The 23,177-nt window shown below is 44.2% G+C and overlaps 1 protein-coding gene across 1 annotated transcript; it reads right to left on the reverse strand.

Moving 5' to 3' along the window:
• Positions 1 to 1,113: 1,113 nt before the first annotated feature.
• On the reverse strand, positions 1,114 to 22,968 carry LOC144602598 (E3 ubiquitin-protein ligase TRIM39-like). Its single transcript, XM_078415727.1, has 5 exons — positions 22,861 to 22,968; positions 11,443 to 11,465; positions 11,243 to 11,361; positions 2,315 to 2,612; positions 1,114 to 1,126 (listed from the first exon to the last, which is right to left on the reverse strand). The coding sequence occupies exons 1-5, from the start codon at positions 22,966 to 22,968 to the stop codon at positions 1,114 to 1,116; spliced, it is 561 nt and encodes a 186-aa protein (XP_078271853.1).
• Positions 22,969 to 23,177: the final 209 nt, after the last annotated feature.

The raw sequence follows: 23,177 nt of genomic DNA on the forward strand, positions 1-23,177 counted from the left end.
AGAGGGAGAGGGGATGGGGAGGGATGGAGAGGAAGATGGGGAGATGGAGTGGGTTGGGGCAAAGCGGGAGTGGTGAGGGGTACGGAGTGGGTGAGGGGAAAGAGGGGGAGGGAGGATGAGTGAGGGGAAGCAGTGGTAGTCGGATGGGGGTGTGGAGGGTGAGGGGGCGAGGAGGGAAAGGGGGGGAGGATGTGAGGGGAGAGGGGGTGAGCGGGGTTGAGCGGGTGGGGTATGTTGGTGACGGGGTGAGGGGAGGGCTGTCGCCGTGTACCCCTCCCCCGGGGGTCTGGGGTTGCCGTCTAACGGGCCGCTCTGCCCACAGGACCGGGTGCGGAGGAGCGTGGAGCAGAAGGTGAAGGCGCAGAAGCAGCAGAAGATGGCGGCTCCCACCCCCTCCCTCCCTCCCTCAGCCCTCACCCGCTTCCACAAGTAACCCCGTCCCCAGCTCCCCTCCCCCCCCACCCCCTGCCCTGTACCCGGGACCCCCGGTCGCGGTCAGCTGCCCCACACCGGGGGCGGCGCAGCGGGTAGAGCTGCTGCCTCACAGCGCCAGAGACCCGGGTTCCATCCCGACCTCGGGTGCTGTCTGTACAGAGCTTGTACGTTCTCCCCGTGACCGTGTGGGGTTTCTCCGGTGCTCCACCCCCCCCCCCCCCCCACACACATACACCCCAGATACGTGAGGAATAATCGGCCCTCTGTAAATGTCCCCCCTATTAGGAGAGGATGAGAGTGTGGGATATCATAGAACGAGTGTGTGAACGGGTGATCGATGGGCGGCATGGACACGATGGGCCGAAGGGCCTGTTTCCATGCTGTATCTCCAAACCTAAACCAGGATCGGCACAGCGGCGCAGCGGGTAGTGTTGCTGCCTCACAGCGCCAAAGACCCAGGTTCAATCCTGACTACGGGAGCTGTCAGTACGGAGTATGTACCTGTGACCGAGTGGGTTTTCTCCGGGTGCTCCGGTTTCCACCCTGTAGGTTTGTAGGTTAATTTGTTTCGGTACAATTGCAAATTGTCCCTAGTGCGTAGGATAGAATTATTGTACAGGGTGATCGCTAATCGGCACGGACACGGTGGGCCGAAGGGCCTGTTTCTGTGCTGTGTCTCTACAACCAAATACTATAAACGAAACATAAAACGACACAAGGACATAAACTGTTGGAGTAACTCAGCGGCTCAGGCACCAACTCCGGAGAACATGGATAACTATGTTCTCCATAGATGCTGCCTGACCCGCTGAGATACTCCAGCACTCTGTGAAACGTCACCTCTCCATGTTCTCCACAGATGCTGTCTGACCCGCTGAGTTACTCCAGCACTCTGCAAAACATCACCTATCCATGTTCTCCACAGATGCTGCCTGACCCGCTGAGTTACTCCAGCACTCTGTGAAAAGTCACCTACCCATGTTCTCCACAGATGCTGCCTGACCCGCTGAGATACTCCAGCACTCTGTGAAACGTCACCTACCCATGTTCTCCACAGATGCTGCCTGACCCGCTGAGTTACTCCAGCTCTCTGTGTGTCTTTTTCCTTTTGTAAAACCAGTATCCACGGATCCTTGTGTCTGCTGTTTGAAGAGATCTCTGTACCGTGACGCGGAGACGCGGAGAGAACTCAAACATGGGTTATTTTTTAAAGACTTTATTAAACGTCAAGTTAAAGGTGAAGAGTTACAAACGTGAGCGGAGCCACAGCGGGTGATGTGCGCGCCAGCGGGTCGCAGACTGGAGCCTGCGATGTTGTAATGAGGTGTTGCATTTTGTGACGTCGAACAAGGGCAGGACCCACACAGTGAACGGTAGTCCTCTGGGGAGTGTTGTAGAGCAGAGGGATCTAGGAGTTCAGGGGCATGGTTCCTTGAAGGTCGAGTCGCAGGTAGATAAGGCAGTCAAAAAGGCTTTTGGCACATTGGCCTTCATCAGTCAGAGTATTGAGGATGGAAGTTGGGAGGTCATGTTGCAGTTTGGGGATTAAATGGGAGCCGTTCAGCGCCGACCTGTTGTCCACCGGGTTTCTGCCCCGCAGCCCCTGAGCCCCGCTCCTGACGCCGGTCCCGGGACCCGACTCTTTTACACACCCGGAGCGGAACCGGAGCAGATTTTCAGCCACTGGTCTACATGCCAAGTCTCGAAGAAAGGATAAAGTTTCTCCGTGAATTTATTCCCAGTGGAGGTGTGGAGATGGGACTTGCTGTCCGCGTCGTAAAATGAAACTGTCCCGGACTCGTAACTGAGATAAACTCCCACCCTCCCGTGGGTGGGACGGGCGGGGAAATGGGATGGAGGGGAGGTATCTGCATCAAACTTGTCATCCTGCTGCCTGATGCTCCAGACTCCAGTCTCGGGGGTCAGTGTGATCTCTCCCTTCCTCCCCACAGACTCCTCGGCGACTCCCAGACTCCAGCCCCGACTCCCCGCCACCTCCACCTCCCAGTAATGTCTCCCCGATGTGAATCCCTCCGATCCCAGCACACAACACTTGGCTGTAAACCTCTTCCCGGTGTCAGGGAGACTCCTCCAGGTCCGGGTCCGTCTCACCCTCTTCCGATCCTCAGACAGCTCGAGCACCAGATGCGCTGTTTCCACATCCAGGGTGACGGAGACTGGGGGGAGAAGCAGAGAATCAGAGAGTCCCCGGGGGTCGGGGGGAGACTCGGGCAGCGCGGCCTCGGGCACAGGCGGCCGGACAACAGAGAGATTTCCCGGGGTTGCACCCCAGGTACGGCGGGTGGGCAGGAGAAACCTTTCCCAACGTGGCGGAGTTGCACTTGTGCAGAGGGGAGAGAAGAAGATGCGGACAGCGAGATGTGGAGACGCCTCTGGTTTGTTTTATGTGGGGGGTGGGAGAGGGGGTCGGGGGAAACATTATTTTCAATCTCCTACCTTGCCGGAGATGCGATTGTTTTCTGGATCGTATCTCTGGTCGCTCTGCGGCTTAACATCAGGGAGCTGGAGGTCTTGCCTGGGACTGACCTTGAGTCCCCGCGGGCGCGTGGACTTATCATCTGAGCCTGCGATCCCTTGCCTTGGATCGACGCTCCAATGCAGCCTGCGGACTTTAACCTCAGAGCTCACAGTCTCGGGTTGAGACCGGTCGGGAGCTCCAAAAGCTACACGAGGTTCGACTGGTCCCGACCCGGGGTAGATCGCCGGCGCGGGGGAGCTGAGATCCCCCCCCCCCCCATGAAGGAGCTTGATCGCCCCGACGAGGAAGGCTCGCCGCCGGCTACGGGAGTCAAGATCATCCCGTCAACGGAAGGTTCGAGCCCCCGACCGCTGGAGGACAAAGCAGGGAGGGAGAGGGTGAGGAATGTGGAGAGGTCACTGTGGTGGATGTTCATGTTAAAATGTATTTTGTGTGTCCTGTTGCCTTTTACTGTTATGACTGTATGGCACATGAAGTTCCTCGTATGTTGCAAAACATACTTGGCTAATAAAGTTTTATTGTGATTGTGATAAGGAGCCGTGTTAGGCGGGTAGGATGAAGCGGACTGGAGCGAGGAAAGGAGGGGACCGCGTGGGATTGGAGGTGTCGGAAGAGGAGTTACAGTTTACCAAGGTACAGCGAAAATATTTTGTTGAGTGCTAACCAGTCAGTCGAAAGACAATACATGATTACAATCAATACATTTGCAGATACATGATGTGGGAATAATGTTTAGTGCAATGTAAAGCCAGCAAGGTGCGATCAAGGATAGTCCGAGGATCACCAATGTGGAAGATAGTAGTTCAGCACTGCTCTCTGGTTGTGGTAGAATGATTCAGTTCCCTGATAACTGCTGGGAAGAAACTGTCCCTGAATCTGGAGGTGTGCGTTTTCACACTTCTGTTCCTCTTGCCTGATGGGAGAGGGGAGAAGAGGGAGTGGCCAGGGTGCGACTCGTCCTTGATTATGCTGCTGGCCTTGCCGAGGCAGCGGGAGGTATAAATGGAGTCAATGGCAGGAGTTTCGGGATTGCGGGAGAGCAGGGAGGAGAGTCTGGAACGGGAATGACGGACTGCGCTTCCTGCAAATTGGCATCTGGACCGCGCGCAACTCCACCAACATCCAACAGCAGGGACAAAACTCCTTGACCTGGAGGGAGACTCCGTGGGGATCTGTGGATCTGTTGCCACGGGGTTTCCGTTTCTGATTTCAAACCCCGTGTCTGGAGAGAGCCGGCCGAGCGGAGGAAACGGTGGGGAAAACATTGCAATGAATAACAATAGACACTGGACAATAGGTGCAGGAGTAGGCCATTCGGCCCTTCGAGTCTGCACCACCATTGAATGTGATCATGGCTGATCATTCTCAATCAGTACCCGGTTCCTGCCTTCTCCCCATACCCCCTGACTCCGATGTCCTTAAGAGCTCTATCTAGCTCTCTCTTCAATGCATTCAGAGAACTGGCCTCCACTGCCTTCTGAGGCAGAGAATTCCACAGATTTACAACTCTCTGACTGCAAACGTTTTCCCTCATCTCCGTTTTTTTTTTTTTTTTTTTTTTTTTTTTAAATAAAATTTTATTGGGGATAGGTACATAACCTGTTTACATCTTTACAGTCATACATTTTTGAATTGATAATATTGTCAATTATTATTATATACCTTTTACCCCTTTTTTTAAATTTATTTTATATAAACTAAATAAAGCTAACGAAGTAGATGAAGTGAAGAAAGAAAAGAGAGAGAAGAAAACTAAAAACAAAAACCAATTTAAAAGAAAAACTAACTAAAAACAAAAAAAAAAAAAAAAAATAAAAATAAGGAAAAAATTAGTTAAAGAAGAATGGAAAAATTTATTAAAATAACAAAAACTTCATTCGAGATATATTCGTACATTCCAAAGTATAGCATTTCATTCATTCTTTAGTCCGAGTGCTAGTCAGGTTCCTGTGCTGAACTATTCTGACCCTTTAAGTAATCAATAAAAGGAGACCATGTTTCAATGAATAATTCCTGTTTGTCCAACAGGGAAAATCTGATTCTTTCCACGTTTAAGGTCTCCGTCATTTCTATAATCCACATTTTAATTGTGGGGGCCGTAGGGCCTTTCCAAAATTTTAGAATTAATTTTTTTCCTGTTATTAAACTATAATCAATAAAGTTTTTTTGTGTTGTTCTGAATGTTTTATTTAATTCTAATTCTAATATTCCGAGTATAATTAATTTTGGATCTGGGTCCAATTGTGTGCTGGTTATTTTAGATATTATACTAAAAATATTTACCCAAAATTTTTTAATTTTTATACAGTTTGCAAACATATGAGATATTGTAGCTTCTAAATGTTGACATTTATCACATTTAGGTGAAATATGTTGGAAAATTTTATGTAGTTTTGTTTTGGAATAATGTAACCTATGTAATACTTTAAATTGTATTAGAGAATGTCTGGCGTTTAGTGAACACTGATCTATATGTTGCAAACTTTCTTCCCAAGTATCTTTCGTTATTACTTGATTTAATTCTTTTTCCCATTTTTGTCTATATAAATCCGTAGAAGGCATGTCACTGTCTAATAAAATATTATATATATAAGATATTAATTTTTCTGTATTAGGATGTTTGTTCCAACATTCGTCAAGAATTTCTGAATTTCTAATTTGAAAATTTTGGGAGTTCGACTTTACGTAATCTCTAAGTTGAAGATATCTGAAATAATCATTTCCACGAAGACCATAAATCTGTTGCAACTCCTGAAATGTCAGAAAGGTGCCTTCCTTATAAAGTTGTCCCATATTTTTAATTCCATAATTCTTCCACTGTGTAAAACCCCGGTCTAACCATGAAGGCTTAAACAAAGGATTATTCACAATTGGAAGAAAAAGCGATAAATTATCTAGTTTTAATGTCTTTTTTAATTGTTTCCAAATTCGTATAGCACTAAATATTATAGGGTTTTCCCTATAAATTTTTTTGTTTAATTTAGACGTGGCAAATAATATCGAACCAATATCAAAAGGCAAACAATCTTCCTTTTCCATTTTTAACCAGTCTGGTTGAAGATCTATTTCTTCCAACCAGAAATTCATATTTTTAATATTAACTGCCCAGAAATAAAACAAAAAATTGGGTAAAGCCAGGCCTCCATTTATTTTTGATTTACACAAGTGTCTTTTATTTATCCTATGATTCTTATAATCCCAGATGAAATCATTAACAATAGAGTCCAATTTTTTAAAAAAGTTTTTTGTCAAATATATCGGAATTGTCTGAAAAAGGTATAATATTTGCGGTAAAAAAATCATTTTTATGGCATTAATTTTGCCTACCATTGAGATGGGGAGTGTTTTCCAGTATTGAATATTCTTATGTAGTTTGTTCAGTAACGGGGGGAAGTTTGCTTTAAATAATGATGTATATATCTTAGTTACATAGATACCTAGATATTTAAATTTTTCATTTACTATTTTAAATGGAAATTGTTGTATTATCTGTTTGTTATGTTCCCTTATTGGCATAATTTCGCTTTTATTCCAATTTATTCTGTATCCTGAAAGTGATCCAAATTGGGTTATTAGCTTTAATAAGTTTGGAATACTAATTTCTGGTTTTGTGATGTAAATTAATACGTCATCAGCATATAGAGAAATTTTGTTCTCTGTGTCCTTTGTGTTATATCCATGTATTTCCGGATGCCCCCTAACTCTTTCTGCCAGTGGCTCAATAGCAAGCGCAAATAATAATGGGGATAACGGGCATCCTTGTCTACAACCTCTAGCTAGGCTAAATTTCGATGACAACCTTTGGTTTGTAAATATTCTAGCCGTGGGATTTGTATATAACAGTTTTATCCATGTACAGAATTTCTCCCCTAGCTGCATATTTTCCATCACCAAAAATAAATAAGACCATTCAACCTGATCAAATGCTTTTTCCGCATCTAGTGAGATTATTGCTAGATCTTCATTAATAATTCTCTTGGAATATATAATATTAAATAATCTTCTTAGATTATAGTATGAGTATCGTTTCTGAATGAAGCCTGTTTGGTCTGGGTGTATTAATTTATTCATCACCGTACTTAATCTATTCGCTAGTATTTTAGTTAAAATTTTTTGATCTGTATTTAAAAGTGCAATTGCTCTGTATGATCCCGGGTCTTCCGGATCTTTATCAGCTTTAGGAATCAGTATTATTATAGATTCATTTAAAGTATCTGGAAGTTTCTGTTGAGTATATATATACTCATACAGTCTATGTAAACGTGGGCTAAGCAAATCATAGAATTTTTTATAAAATTCGGAGCCTAAACCATCTGGTCCTACTGCTTTACCGTTTTTTAAAGAACCAATAGACTCCTCAATATCCTTTATCGTAATCTCCCTTTCTAATAATTCTCTATCGTTTGAATCTAAACCTTTTAAATTACATTTTTTTAAAAAGTCTGCTATTCCTTCTGATTGTGCTACGGTTTTAGTTGAATAAAGGTTCTGATAATATTGAAGAAATCTATCATTTATGTCCTTGGGCATTTTTAATAATTCTCCTGTCTCTGTTCTAATTTTATGAATTATTTTTTCCCCTTCCATTTTTCGTAATTGACGTGCTAATAGTTTTTGTGGTTTGTCTCCAAATTCAAAATGTAATTGTTTTGTTTTTTGATAAAGTTTTATTACTTGTTCTGAATACATTTTATTTAATTTATATTTCAATACAGCAATTTTATTATGTTTTAAAGTAGATGGCATTCTCGCATTTTCTATATCTAGTTGTTTAATTTCACTTTCCAATGTATGTTGCTTAATCCTGTTCTCTTTATTATAAAATGCTTGAGCAGAAATTAATGTACCTCGAACATACGCTTTAAACGTTTCCCACATAAGAGAAATAGGTGTGTCAGGGTTGTCATTTACCTCCAAAAATATTTGAATCTGTTTAATAATATATTCCTGGGATGACTTTTCGTTCAAAATTTGTGGGTTAAATCTCCAATATGCTTGTTTCTCGGACATTCCATTTAATTTAATCATGAATGTTACAGGTGCATGATCCGAAATTATAATGTTATGGTATTTTGAATTATAAATAAATGGAATAAACGTAGAGTCAACTAAAAAATAATCTATTCTTGAGTATGTTTTGTGTACTGGTGAGTAAAATGAATATTCCCGTCCAGTTGGGTTTTCTATTCTCCAGACATCCTTAATATTAGTGGTATTAATAAATGAATTTAAAAATACACTTGATTGAGATTTTATTTTTTTTTGCATTGATGATCTATCTAAGTATGGATCTAATGTACAATTGAAGTCTCCTCCAATTATTAATTTATATTGTGTGAATTCAGGAATTTTATTAAATGTTTTATTAAAGAACATAGGGTTATCAAAATTAGGCCCGTAAACATTAAGAAGAATCACTTTTTCTCCATTTAATTCTCCAACTAATATAATATATCTGCCATCAATATCCACTATTGTTGAGGAGTTCTTAAAAGGTATTCCTTTACGAATTAGTATTGCAACTCCTCTAGACTTGTGGGAAAAGGAGGAGTGATATGATTCAGCAATCCACTTAGCTTTAAGTCTATGTTGAGATTCCTTCTTGAGATGTGTTTCTTGAAGAAATATTATATCAGTTTTGATTAAATTTAGATGTGCCAAAACTTTACCTCTCTTAATTGGTTCATTGATTCCCTTGACATTCCAACTACAAAATGTTATTCCCTGACCCCCACTTGTCATATTAATGTCTTGCATATTGTTTCTAAGGTGGTCTATAACCGATCAGAAGGTACAACACACAGAACCTGACCCTGCTCCCGAACCTCAAATAGATGAATTTAAAATCATATACAACGCTCTTCCGAACACATCTCCTTGTATTTGTCTTATTTTCCCATTCTAACATTAAGTTACAAAAATATTTAAAAAGAGAAAAGTGATAGAGTTGATTAATATAGGGTGAAAGAAAAGAAACTACCTCTACAATTAGTGTAGTTAGTGATAGCCACACTAACGTGGCTAGAATTCTAAAGACTTCCGTAGCCTTTGTAAAAAAAAAAATTCTAGCTCCGTGCGCAAAGAAAATAAAGGGTTATTTCTAACATTCATATATCTTCTTTGGGAGTAACAAACTTATTTACATACCCATACATACACACACACGATATACCCCTATATATATATATACATACCCGTATGTATGCATACATAAGCACATAACCTCTACATATCTCTACATATCATATTAATTTTTCCACTAAATCTATCATAAATTTAATTTTAAATTGAAAAGTAAAGAGAAAAACGGTCAAACTTTATTATGACTTAGGCTAATTTACCTCTTGCATATCTTCCTAAATAATATAATTGTGTAATTCATTTCTATGTTAATCGAAGACTATTGATTATTCATCATTGTTATCAATCATATACAGTATTAAATTTATATGATTTATGTTAATGTTAATAATTTTATTAATAATTTTTAGTGGTAATATAGATATTTAATAAATATTGGTTATTACATATATAGTTATATATGAGTATACAGATAATAATAATGATTAGTAAACAGAAAAAACAGAAAAGATCACGGTTTTCTCCAATGTCCTCCATCCATTTCGGTTTCCGGATCTCCTCAAAGCTCTTGAAAAAACTTTAAAGGTCTTTTTAGATCTGGCGGGACTCCTAAAGGGTAATGTAAATTCTTCAGTCTGTCATGTTTCCGACTTCTTTAGCGTATTCCATTGCTTTTTCATGGTCTGTAAAAAAGTGTACCTTGGACTTGTAGGAGACTCTTAGTCTTGCGGGATAAAGCAAGCTGTATCTCAGATCAGGTACCTTCTTCAAAATTCTCTTTGTCTCAATGAACTGCACTCTTTTCTTGTGAACTTCTACCGGATAATCGCGGTAAATACTGAATCTCGCACCTTCAAAAAGGAGCTGTCCGCCTCGAACCATTTTCCTCATTATATCATCCAATTCATGATCCAATTGCACCTTTACAATAATTTGTCTTGGGTGGGCATCATCCTGTATACGTTTTTGCTGCACTCTATGGGCTCGACCGAGTAAAGGTTTATGATCCAATTTTAAGGCTTTATGTAAAAGGTCTGCCACAAAATCCCGAGTACCCATTTCTTTCTCACCTCCTTCTTTCACCCCTACAATCCTTAGATTCTTACGTCTTTGCCGCCCCTCCAAATCGGTACATTTCTCATTTAATTTGATCACCATATCTGAGAGGCGTTGGTTTTCAGTAAGGAGTCGACTTGCCATTCCCTCATTTGACGTCGCCCATTTCTCCAGTTCGGTTAACGCTATTTGATGTTGACCAAGTTCATAATGAACGGGGTCCATCTCCGTTTTAACCTTCGTTTCCACCAAAACCAGCCTGGCTTCCAGTACTTCCATTTGCGCTTTGACCTCTTCCTCCCTCGTCCTCTTCCAACTTTCCAGCATGAGCTGAACGGTAGAAAGCATTTCTGTTTTAAATTCCGACCTTTAAGAGCTCTATCCAGCTCTCTCTTGAATGCATTCAGAGAATTGGCCTCCACTGCCTTCTGAGGCAGAGAATTCCACAGATTCACAACTCTCTGACTGAAAAAGTGTTTCCTCATCTCCGTTTTAAATGGCCTACCCCTTATTCTTAAACTGTGGCCCCTGGTTCTGGTCTCCCCCAACATTGGCAACATGTTTCCCCCCTCTAACGTGTCCAGCCCCTTAATAATCTTATATGTTTCGATAAGATCCCCTCTCATCCTTCTAAATTCCAGTGTAACAACGTTCAGCACATCATGCCCACTCTGCTCATTCACCCCCCCCCCCCCCCCACCCCTACATCTCCATCGTTTCGAATGCATGTGATCCAATCTCTACTTGTACTCTATCTCCCCCCTGGCTGACCTACAGGGAATCAGGAGGGCTAGAAAGAGCAATGAAGGATCCTTGTCGAGTCGGATGGAAGAAAATTCCAAGGTACAGACATTAAACGCAAGCGATTAACAGTGAAGCGAGGGGGACCCCTGTTGGATAAAGGAGGTAATTGACGCCTGGAACGAGAGTAAGTTGAAGAGTCCCATGTCCAATATTAAATATGCCCTTTACATGCAATGAATCAGGGGCTCGTGGAATCAAGGGATATGGGGAGAAGGCAGGCACGGGTTATTGATTGTGGACGATCAGCCATGATCACAACGAATGGCGGTGCTGGCTTGAAGGGCCGAATGCCCTCGTCCTGCACCTATTTCCTATGTTTCTATGTTTCTAATACTTACAGGTCACGAACAATTATTTATGTTTTACCTCTTTTGACGGAATCAATCGTTTCTCTCAACACCGTGTTCAACAAAAATAGGTGATCGAACTTTCCAACGGCCAAGCTACGGTCTGCTACTGACAACAACTGGTCATCGTCACTTATCCTGCATGAATTACACACCCGGTTATAAGACCCGCATCAACGATTTCTGGGTTACTTTCCAAAACAGTGTAGAGAGTCTCACCTCCTCTTCTGACGAGTTTCCTCCTGAAATATAAAAAATCAGAAAGATCAATTAATTTACACTGAGCGTCCACATTGTGACAGCAGGGATTTCAGCCAAAATATTACAATTTCCCGACACATCCCAGCTCTTAATGCTGGAGCGGCGCCACATCAGTGCAGTATTATGTATTAATTACATGTAAAGTGTATATTTAATACGGGACTGATGGAGCGATTCAACCTCCTCTGGTTCCAGTCGTGAATTACCTCATTTGTCCAACAGGTGTCACTCTCTCTTCACTGTTACCATCTTACGTTTAATGTCTGTGTAACATGCCTTGGAATTTTCTTCTATCGTATTCGCCAAAGATCCTGCATTGCCCCTTCAAGCGTGCCCTGATTTGTCTTGCACCCTGTGGGTCAGCAAGAGGGGACCCATGTCGTCTACCAACCTTTGTCTCCACAGACATCATGTTGCCACTTGTGACTAGATGTTCATGTCAGACTAGGAGAGGACTTGGGTTGAACAACATGTAAAATATGACAGGCTCAATGTGATAAGTACAACTACACTTCCCGATAAAGATGCAGCCAGTCCTGCGATTGAATGGGGTGTGCTAATGTGAGTGAGGTAGTAATATGGCCCCAGAACATCCTAGCGAGGGAATGTGATCAACCGGAAATAGTTGTGCATTTGGGCACGAACGACGTCGGGAGGAAGAGGAAGTAGATACTGCAACATGAGTTTAGAGAGTTAGGAAGAAGACTGAGAAGTAGGACGTCGAAGTTGGTTGTCTCTGGACTGCTGCCTGTACTTCGTGCTGGTGAGGGCAGGAACAGAGAGATCGGGGATATGAATGTATGGCTGAGGGGCTGGTGCAGGGAGCAGTGATTTAGATTTCAAGACCACTGGGATCTCTTCTGGGGTAGGGGTGACCTGTACAAGAGGGACGGGTTGCCCCTTAACAGCAGGGGGACCAACATTCTGGCAGGCAGGTTTGCTAATGCTACACGTGTGGCTTTAAACTAAATAGTGGGGGGGGGAGGGGTTGGCAAATTTGGAATATGAAGATGGAGTTAAAGGGGAAGCGTATACAGGAGAAATTGCAAAGGACTCTCGAATAAATGGGAAGGGAAGTTCTAGAAGGGATAAGAGGGTAAGGTCAGGCCCAATTGTGACCGGGGTGAGAGGGGAGGTGAATAACGAAATTAAAGTGTTGTGTTTAAATGCGCGAAGTATAAAAAATAAAGTGGATGTGCTTGAGGCTCAGTTAGACATTGGCAAGTATGATGTTGTGGAAATCACTGAGACATGGCTACAGGAGGACCAGGGCTGGGAACTGAATATTCAGGGGTACACAACATATAGAAAAGACAGACAGGGGGGCAGAGGGGTTGAGGTCGGTCTGTTGGTAAGGAATGATATTCACTCCCTTGCAATGGGGTGACATAGAATCAGGAGATGTAGAATCAGTATGGATAGAAATGAGGAATTGTAAGGGTAAAATGACCCTAATGGGAGTTATCTACAGGCCCCCAAACAGTAGCCTCGACATAGGGTGCAAGTTGAATCAGGAGCTAAAATTGGCATGTCGCAAATGTAATGCTACGGTGGTCATGGGAGATTTCAACATGCAGATCGACTGGGAAAATGAGGTTGGTAATGGACCCCAGGAAAGAGAGTTTTTTGGAGTGCCTCCGAGATGGATTCTTAGAACAGCTTGTACTGGAACCGACCAGGGAGAAGGCAATTCTGGATTTAGTGTTGTGTAATGAACTTGATCTGATAAGTGGACTTGAGGTAAAAGAGCCATTAGGAAGCAGTGATCACAATATGATAAGTTTTACTCTACAAATTGAGAGGGAGAAGGGAAAATCGGAAGTGTCAGTATTACAGTATAGCAAATGGGATTACAGAGGCATGAGGCAGGAGCTGGCCTGAATTGACTGGAAGGAGGCCCTGAAAGCAGGGAAGACGGTGGAACAGCAATGGCAGGTATTCCTGGGAATAATGCAGAAGTTGCAGGATCAATATATCCCAAAGAGGAGGAACGATTCTAAGGGGAGTAAGAGGCACCCGTGGCTGACAAGGGAAGTCAAGGACAGCATAAAAATTAAAGAGAAGAAGTATAACATAGCAAAGAAGATTGGGAAGCCAAAGGATCGGGACTCTTTTAAAGAGCAGCAGAAGATAACTAAAAAGGCAATACGGGGAGAAAAGATGAGGTACGAGGGCAAACTAGCCAATAATATAAAGAAGGATAGTAAAAGCTTTTTTAGGTACGTGAAGAGGAAAAAATAGTCAAGGCAAATGTGGGTCCCTTGAAGACAGAAGCAGGGGAACAAGGTAATGGCAGACGAGTTAAACCGGTACTTTGGACCTGTCTTCACTAAGGAAGATACAAACAATCTCGCAGATGTTCTAGTGACCAGAGATCCTAGGGTGACGGAGGAACTGAAGGAAATTCACATTAGGCAGGAAATGGTGTGGTGTAGACTGATGGGACGGATAATTCCCCAGGGCATGATGGTCTGCATCCCAGGGTACTTAAGGAGGTGGCTCTAGAAATTGAGGACGCATTGAGAAGCGGTTGGAGCAGCGTCCGGGCGGTAGGTTTAAAAACCCAGCGCGGGGCTTTGTTCACCCAGAGGCCCAGGAGCGGTTGGAGGCGGTTGGAGCAGCGTCCGGGCGGTAGGTTAAAAAACCCAGCTCAGGGCTTTGTTCACCCAGAGGCCCAGGAGCGGTTGGAGGCGGTTGGAGCAGCATCCGGGCGGTAGGTTTAAAAACCCAGCGCGGGGCTTTGTTCACCCAGAGGCCCAGGAGCGGTTGGAGGCGGTTGGAGATAAAAACGTTCCCCTCACACTTCAAAAGAAGTGTTCTGGAGGAAGCCGCTGATTGGTGGAAGCGGACTAGAGGAAGCAGCTGATTGGGCGTAACCCCAGGGTTGTAATTCTGCTTTTTGTGCGTACTTTTAGTTAAGGGTCCGGTGAGTTCAGGGTTCAGTGAGTTCAGGGTTCAGTGAGTTCAGGGTTCAGTGAGTTCAGGGTTCAGTGAGTTCAGGGTTCAGTGAGTTAAGGGTTCAGTGAGTTAAGGGTTCAGTGAGTTAAGGGTTCAGTGAGTTAAGGGTTCAGTGAGTTAAGGGTTCAGTGAATTAAGGGTTCAGTAAGTTAAGGGTTCAGTGCTTTTTAGTAAAGGTAGAGTTTAAAGGATTAAGAGGGATTTGATTTAATTTGGGGGTAAGACATGTCAGATGAGATCGGCCCCGTGGAATGCTCATCCTGCAACATGTGGGAGATCAGGGATATTGTCGGTGTCCCTGATGACTACGTGTGCAGGAAGTGTGTCCAGCTGCAGCTCCTGGCAAACCGCATTGAACGGTTGGAGCTGCGTTTGGACTCATTCTGGAGCATCCACGATGCTGAGAAGGTCGTGGATAGCACGTACAGTGAGTTGGCCACACCACAGGTAAAAGATAAGCGGACAGAAAGGAAACGGGTGGCCACTAGCCAGCGTAGCAGTAGGCAGGTAGTGCAGGAATCCCCTGCGGTCATCTCCCTCCTAAACAGATATGCCATTTTGGATACTGTTGGGGGAGATGCCTCATCAGGGGAAGGCAGCAGCAGCCAAGTTCATGGCACCATGGGTGGCTCTGCGGCAAAAGAGGGGTGGAAAAAGAGTGGAAGGGCTATAGTGATAGGGGATTCAATTGTAAGGGGAATAGATAGGCGTTCCTGCGGCCGCAAACGAGACTCCAGGATGGTATGTTGCCTCCCTGGTGCAAGGATCAGGGATATCTCTGAATGGCTGCAGGACATTCTGAAGGGGGAGGGTGAGCAGCCAGTTGTCGTGGTGCACGTCTGCACCAACGATTTAGGTAAAAAACGGGATGAGGTCCTACAAGGTGAATTTAGAGAGCTAGGAGATAAACTAAAAAGTAGGACCTCAAAGGTAATAATCTCTGGATTACTACCAGTGCCACGTGCTAGTCAGAGTAGGAATAGGAGGATATTTCAGATGAATACATGGCTTGAAAAATGGTGCAAGGGGGAGGGATTCAAATTTTTAGGACATTGGAACCAGTTCTGGGAGAGGTGGGACCAGTACAAACAGGACGGTCTGCACCTGAGCTGGAATGGAACCAATGTCCTAGGGGGAGTGTTTGCTAGTGCTGTCGGGGAGGATTTAAACTAATGTGGCAGGGGGATGGGACCAGGAGCAGAGAGACAGAGGGGTGTAAAATGAGGGTAGAAGCAACAGGTAGCAAGGTGAAAAGTAAAAGTGGTAGGCAGACAAATCCAGGGCAAAAATCAAAAAGGGCCACTTTTCAACATAATTGTATAAGCGGTAAGAGAGTTGTAAAAACAAGCCTGAAGGCTTTGTGTCTCAATGCAAGGAGTATACGTAATAAGGTGGATGAATTAAATGTGGAGATAGTTATTAATGATTATGATATAGTTGGGATAACGGAGAATTGGCTCCAGGGTGACCAAGGCTGGGAGCTCAACATCCAGGGATATTCTATATTCAGGCGGGATAGACAGAAAGGAAAAGGAGGTGGGGTAGCGTTACTGGTTAGAGAGGAGATTAAAGCAGTGGAAAGGAAGGACATTAGCTTGGAGGAAGTGGAATCGATATGGGTAGAGCTACGGAACACTAAGGGGCAGAAAACGCTAGTGGGAGTTGTGTACAGGCCACCTAACAGCAGTAGTGAGGTTGGGGATGGCATCAAGCAGGAAATTAGAAATACATGCACTAAAGGTGCAGCAGTTATAATGGGTGACTTCAATCTACATATAGATTGGGTGAACCAAACTGGCAGGGGTGCTGAGGAAGAGGATTTCTTGAAATGTTTGAGAGATGGTTTTCTAAACCAACATGTCGAGGAACCAACGAGAGAACAGGCCATTCTAGACTGAGTATTGAGTAATTAGGAAGGGTTAGTTAGCATTCTTGTTGTGCGAGGCCCCTTGGGCAAGAGTGATCATAATATGGCAGAGTTCTTCATTAGGATGGAGAGTGACAAAGTCGATACAGAAACAAGTGTTCTGAACTTAAAGAAAGGTAACTTTGAGGGTATGAGGCGTGAATTGTCCAAGATAGACTGGCGATTGATGCTGAAAGGGTTGACGGTGGACATGCAATGGAAGGCATTTAAAGGTCGCATGGATGAACTACAACAAGTGTTCATCCCAGTTTGGCAAAAGAACAAACCAGGAAAGGTAGTGCATCCATGGCTAACAAGGGAAATCAAGGATAGTATTAAAACAAAAGATGAAGCATACAGATTAGCCAGAAAAAGTAGCATACCAGAGGACTGGGAGAAATTCAGAGTCCAGCAGAGGAGGACAAAGGGCTTAATTAGGAAAGGGAAAATAGACTATGAGGGAAAACTGGCAATGAACATAAAAACAGACTGCAAAAGCTTTTATAGATATGTCAAGAGAAAAAGATTAGTTAAGGCAAATGTAGGTCCCTTGCAGTCGGAAACAGGTGAATTGATCATAGGGAACAAGGAGATGGCAGACCAATTGAACAAATACTTTGGTTCTGTCTTCACTAAGCAAGACATAAACCGTCTGCCGGAAATAGCGGGGGACCAGTGGTCTAATGAGATGGAGGAACTGAGGGAAATCCAGGTTAGTCGGGAAGTGGTGTTAGGTAAATTAAATGGATTAAAGGCAGATAAATCCCCAGGGCCAGATAGGCTGCATCCCAGAGTGCTTAAGGAAGTAGCCTCAGAAATAGTGGATGCATTAGTGATACTTTTTCAAAACTCTTTAGATTCTGGAGTAGTTCCTGAGGACTGGAGGGTAGCTAATGTAACCCCACTTTTTAAAAAGGGAGGGAGAGAGAAAACGGGGAATTATAGACCAGTTAGCCTAACATCGGTAGTGGGGAAAATGCTAGAGTCAGTTATTAAAGATGTGATAGCATCACATTTGGAAAGTGATGAAATCATCGGACAAATTCAGCATGGATTTACCAAAGGTAAATCATGTCTGACGAATCTTATAGAATGTTTCGAGGATGTAACTAGTAGAGTGGATAAGGGAGAACCAGTCCATGTGTTATATCTGGACTTTCAGAAGGCCTTCGACAAGGTCCCACATAGGAGATTGGTGTACAAACTTAAAGCACACGGTATTGAGGGTTCAGTTTTGAGGTGGGTAGAAAATTGGTTGGCGGACAGGAAGCAAAGAGTAGGAATAAACGGGTCCTTTTCGGAATGGCAGGCAGTGATTAGTGGGGTACCGCAAGGCTCAGTGCTGGGACCCCAGTTATTTACAGTGTATATTAATGATTTGGACGAGGGAATTGAATGCAACATCTCTAAGTTTGCGGATGACACGAAGCTGGGTGGCAGTGTTAGCTGCGAGGAGGATGCTAGAAGGCTGCAGAGTGACTTGGATAGATTAGACGAGTGGGCAAATGCATGGCAGATGCAATATAATGTGGATAAATGTGAGGTTATCCACTTTGGCGGCAAGAACAGGAAAGCAGAGTATTACCTGAATGGTGACCGATTGGGAGAAGGGGAGATGCAACGTGACCTGGGTGTCATGGTGCACCAGTCATTGAAAGCAAGCATGCAGGTGCAGCAGGCAGTGAAGAAAGCGAATGGTATGTTGGCATTCATAGCAAGAGGATTTGAGTTTAGGAGCAGGGAGGTTCTGCTGCAGTTGTACAGGGCCTTGGTGAGACCGCACCTGGAGTATTGTGTGCAGTTTTGGTCTCCTAACCTGAGGAAAGACGTTCTTGCCTTAGAGGGAGTACAGAGAAGGTTCACCAGATTAATCCCTGGGATGGCGGGACTTGCATATGAGGAAAGACTGGATAGACTGGGCTTGTACTCGCTGGAATTTAGAAGACTGAGGGGGGATCTTATAGAAACATATAAAATTCTTAAGGGGTTGGAGAGGCTAGATGCGGGAAGATTGTTCCCGAGGTTGGGGGAGTCCAGAACCAGGGGTCACAGCTTAAGGATAAGGGGGAAGTCTTTTAGGACCATGATGAGAAAACATTTCTTCACACAGAGAGTGGTGAGTCTGTGGAATTCTCTGCCACAGAAGGTAGTTGAGGCCAGTTCATTGGCTATATTTAAGAGGGAGTTAGATGTGGCCCTTTTTGCTAAAGGGATCAGGGGGTATGGAGAGAAGGCAGGTACAGGCTACTGAGCTGGATGATCAGCCATGATCATATTGAATGGCGGTGCAGGCTCGAAGGGCCGAATGGCCTACTCCTGCACCTATTTTCTATGTTTCTATGTTTCTATTTCCCAATGTTCTATAGTTTCAGAATCAGTTCCTGTGGATTGGAGGGTAGCTAATGTTATCCCACTTTTTAAGAAAGGAGGGAGAGAGAAAACGGGAGGACGAAATTGCGGAGCATTTGGATAGCAGTAAGAGGGTCGTTCCGAGTCAGCATGGATTTACAAAGGGGAAATCATGCTTGACTAACCTTCTGGAATGTTTTGAGGATGTAACTAGGAAAAGTGACAGGGGAGAGTTGGAGGATGTGGTGTACCTCAACTTTCAGAAAGCCTTCGACAAGGTCCCACATAGGAGATTAGTGGGTAAAATTAGAGCACATGGTATTGGGGGTAGGGTACTGACATGGATGGAAAATTGGTTGACAGACAGAAAGCAAAGAGTGGGGATAAATGGGTCCCATTCAGAATGGCAGGCAGTGACTAGTGGGGTACCGCAAGGCTCGGTGCTGGGACCGCAGCTATTTTCAATATACATTAATGACTTGGATGAAGGGATTAAAAGTACCATTAGCAACTTTGCAGATGATACAAAGCTGGGTGGTAGTGTGAACTGTGCGGAAGATGCTATGAGGTTGCAGGGTGACTTGGACAGGCTGTGTGAGTGGGCGGATGCATGGCAGATGCAGTTTAATGTGGGTAAGTGTGCGGTTAAAATCGGAAGGCAGAGTATTATCTGAATGGTGTCAAGTTAGGAAAAGGGACGTACAACGAGATCTGGGTGTCCTAGTGCATCGGTCACTGAAAGGAAGCATGCAGGTACAGCAGGAAGTGAAGGAAGCCAATGGAATGTTGGCCTTCATAACAAGAGGAGATGAGTACAGAAGCAAAGAGGTCCTATTGCAGTTGTACAGGGTCCTAGTGAGACCGCACGTGGAGTACTGTGTGCAGTTTTGGTCTCCTAACCTGAGGAAAGACGTTCTTGCCTTAGAGGGAGTACAGAGAAGGTTCACCAGATTAATCCCTGGGATGGCGGGACTTGCATATGAGGAAAGACTGGATAGACTGGGCTTGTACTCGCTGGAATTTAGAAGACTGAGGGGGGATCTTATAGAAACATATAAAATTCTTAAGGGGTTGGAGAGGCTAGATGCGGGAAGATTGTTCCCGAGGTTGGGGGAGTCCAGAACCAGGGGTCACAGCTTAAGGATAAGGGGGAAGTCTTTTAGGACCATGATGAGAAAACATTTCTTCACACAGAGAGTGGTGAGTCTGTGGAATTCTCTGCCACAGAAGGTAGTTGAGGCCAGTTCATTGGCTATATTTAAGAGGGAGTTAGATGTGGCCCTTTTTGCTAAAGGGATCAGGGGGTATGGAGAGAAGGCAGGTACAGGCTACTGAGCTGGATGATCAGCCATGATCATATTGAATGGCGGTGCAGGCTCGAAGGGCCGAATGGCCTACTCCTGCACCTATTTTCTATGTTTCTATGTTTCTATTTCCCAATGTTCTATAGTTTCAGAATCAGTTCCTGTGGATTGGAGGGTAGCTAATGTTATCCCACTTTTTAAGAAAGGAGGGAGAGAGAAAACGGGAGGACGAAATTGCGGAGCATTTGGATAGCAGTAAGAGGGTCGTTCCGAGTCAGCATGGATTTACAAAGGGGAAATCATGCTTGACTAACCTTCTGGAATGTTTTGAGGATGTAACTAGGAAAAGTGACAGGGGAGAGTTGGAGGATGTGGTGTACCTCAACTTTCAGAAAGCCTTCGACAAGGTCCCACATAGGAGATTAGTGGGTAAAATTAGAGCACATGGTATTGGGGGTAGGGTACTGACATGGATGGAAAATTGGTTGACAGACAGAAAGCAAAGAGTGGGGATAAATGGGTCCCATTCAGAATGGCAGGCAGTGACTAGTGGGGTACCGCAAGGCTCGGTGCTGGGACCGCAGCTATTTTCAATATACATTAATGACTTGGATGAAGGGATTAAAAGTACCATTAGCAACTTTGCAGATGATACAAAGCTGGGTGGTAGTGTGAACTGTGCGGAAGATGCTATGAGGTTGCAGGGTGACTTGGACAGGCTGTGTGAGTGGGCGGATGCATGGCAGATGCAGTTTAATGTGGGTAAGTGTGCGGTTAAAATCGGAAGGCAGAGTATTATCTGAATGGTGTCAAGTTAGGAAAAGGGACGTACAACGAGATCTGGGTGTCCTAGTGCATCGGTCACTGAAAGGAAGCATGCAGGTACAGCAGGAAGTGAAGGAAGCCAATGGAATGTTGGCCTTCATAACAAGAGGAGATGAGTACAGAAGCAAAGAGGTCCTATTGCAGTTGTACAGGGTCCTAGTGAGACCGCACGTGGAGTACTGTGTGCAGTTTTGGTCTCCAAATTTGAGGAAGATTATTCTTGCTATTAAGGGCGTGCAGCGTAGGTTTACTAGGTTAATTCCCGGAATGGCGGCACTGTCATATGTTGCAAGACTGGAGTGACGAGGCTTGTATACACTGGAATTTAGAAGGATGAGAGGGGATCTTATCGAAACGTATAAGATTATTAAGGGGTTGGATACGCTAGAGGCAGGAAACATGATCCCAATGTTGAGGGACACCAGAACCAGGGGCCACAGTTTAAGAATAAGGGGTAGGCCATTGAGAACGGAGATGAGGAAAAACTTTTTCAGTCAGAGAGTTGTGAATCTGTGGAATTCTCTGCCTCAGAAGGGAGTGGAGGCCAATTCTTTAAATGCATTCAAGAGAGAGCTATATAGAGCTCTTAAGGATAGCGGAGTCAGGGGGTATGGGGAGAAGGCACGAACGGGGTACTGATTGAGAATGATCAGCCATGATCACATTGAATGGCGGTGCTGGCTCAATGGGCCGAATGGCCTACTCCTGCACCTATTGTCTATTGTCTAAACCATTTATTTGGAGACACAAGGTGCTGCATAGAGTGAAATCGTGATCAGGCCAGCCAGCATCTGAGGAGGGAAATGTACACATGACGTTTCTGGACAGGAGCCTCTTTAAATCTTCTTGAATAGATGTGGGAGGTGAAGGGAAGAAAGTGGGGCAATAAATGGCAAGCGATATGTGAAGCTGTGTGATGACGGACATATGACAGACTGATGGATATGCCTGCGGCTGATGGCGAAGGGGAGAAAACTTGCTACTGAATTGGAATCTGGCCAGGAAGATAAATGGGGAATGCAATGGAAGGGATGGGGTGGAAATCAACAGGAGAGAATGTGTTGGGTTCCCAGTAGGATGGGTTGGGGGATCTGCGGTTGGAGAAGGGGAACCAATGTGGTGACGGGGACTGGGGATGAAAAGAAATGCCTGTGGGGAACAGTTGAAGGAACAGGGACGTCTGAAGGGGATAAGGTTTACCTGTAACAGGAGAATTATATGTTACATGTTGGGTTGCCGTCTGCTCAAAATATGAGGTGTTCGTCTTCCCTACCGACTGGGCTGTTTCAATCAGCCCTGAATTATTGGGAAATTCTGCATTTATTTCAGACTGTTACCCACTATTTTGTGATTGTGGCCATGTGGAAGCTAACTTTGGGGAAACCATTTTGTGGCACCTTTGGAGGACATTTTGTGCTGGGAAGTTCGATACCTTAGCAGCTTGTTAGAAAGATCTGTACAAAAGCTTGTTTTGGTTATTGTATTGAAAACAGGCTTTTGCAAGGTAGTCCTTCACATTCATGGACACCTGCAGATAAGAAGTTGCTTCCCGAGGTTTAGAAGTTGTTTTTCTGGGTTTGTTGTTGAGTTCTGGACATTTCAATGTTCTGAACTAGATGTTATGGTACCTCCTTATCGCCTAACGGTACCTCTCTAATCATCTTAGCTATGTGACTCCCTTTACTCCCCTGTACTCCTGTTTGACTCCCTAACACAATTAAAGGAACTCTATTATGGGAACTCTACTATGTATCTGCTGAGACTGCTTTATGCTATGTAACCATGGAAAATTACTGCATCTGCTTTGTGCTGTTTTCAACTGTATAAATACTGACTAATCTGTATGTTCTTTGAGAGGACAGAAGCAGGTGCTTGAGCGAACAACAGTGAACTCAGGTCTCTGTGTCTCTCCCACCTTGGTGTTTCAGTAAAACGATTTAACTGAGTCTTGTGTTTTGCGTACTTATTTTAGAGATAAGTCGAATCGACTTTCACAGCCTTACATTGAATCAAATTGAATTTGTAACTCCTTACCTTCAGAAATATCAAACTGTCCGTTTGGTTCATCCGCTCCTGCAACTTTAAGAGTTTCTCTTGAATAGAGTTTATCTCCTCTTGAATCGCTCGTAGATTATTCTCCATTGGATTTAGAACGCTCTCCTCGTCTTCCCGGAGATCCTTGAGAAAGAGCCGCTCTTTCTCATTGAGAATTTGGCGCAGTTCAGCAAATACCGTTGTGATGTAGGTCAACAGGTTCTGTGACTGTTCCTGTCAAATGAAAGGTGAAGGTCAATATTATCGAGCCTGGAAACCAAGACAATAGCACAAGGTCAGAGAAGGGTAACTGGAAA

This window comes from Rhinoraja longicauda, chromosome 19 (genome assembly GCF_053455715.1).
Source record: "Rhinoraja longicauda isolate Sanriku21f chromosome 19, sRhiLon1.1, whole genome shotgun sequence".
Taxonomy (NCBI): Eukaryota; Metazoa; Chordata; class Chondrichthyes; order Rajiformes; family Arhynchobatidae; genus Rhinoraja; species Rhinoraja longicauda.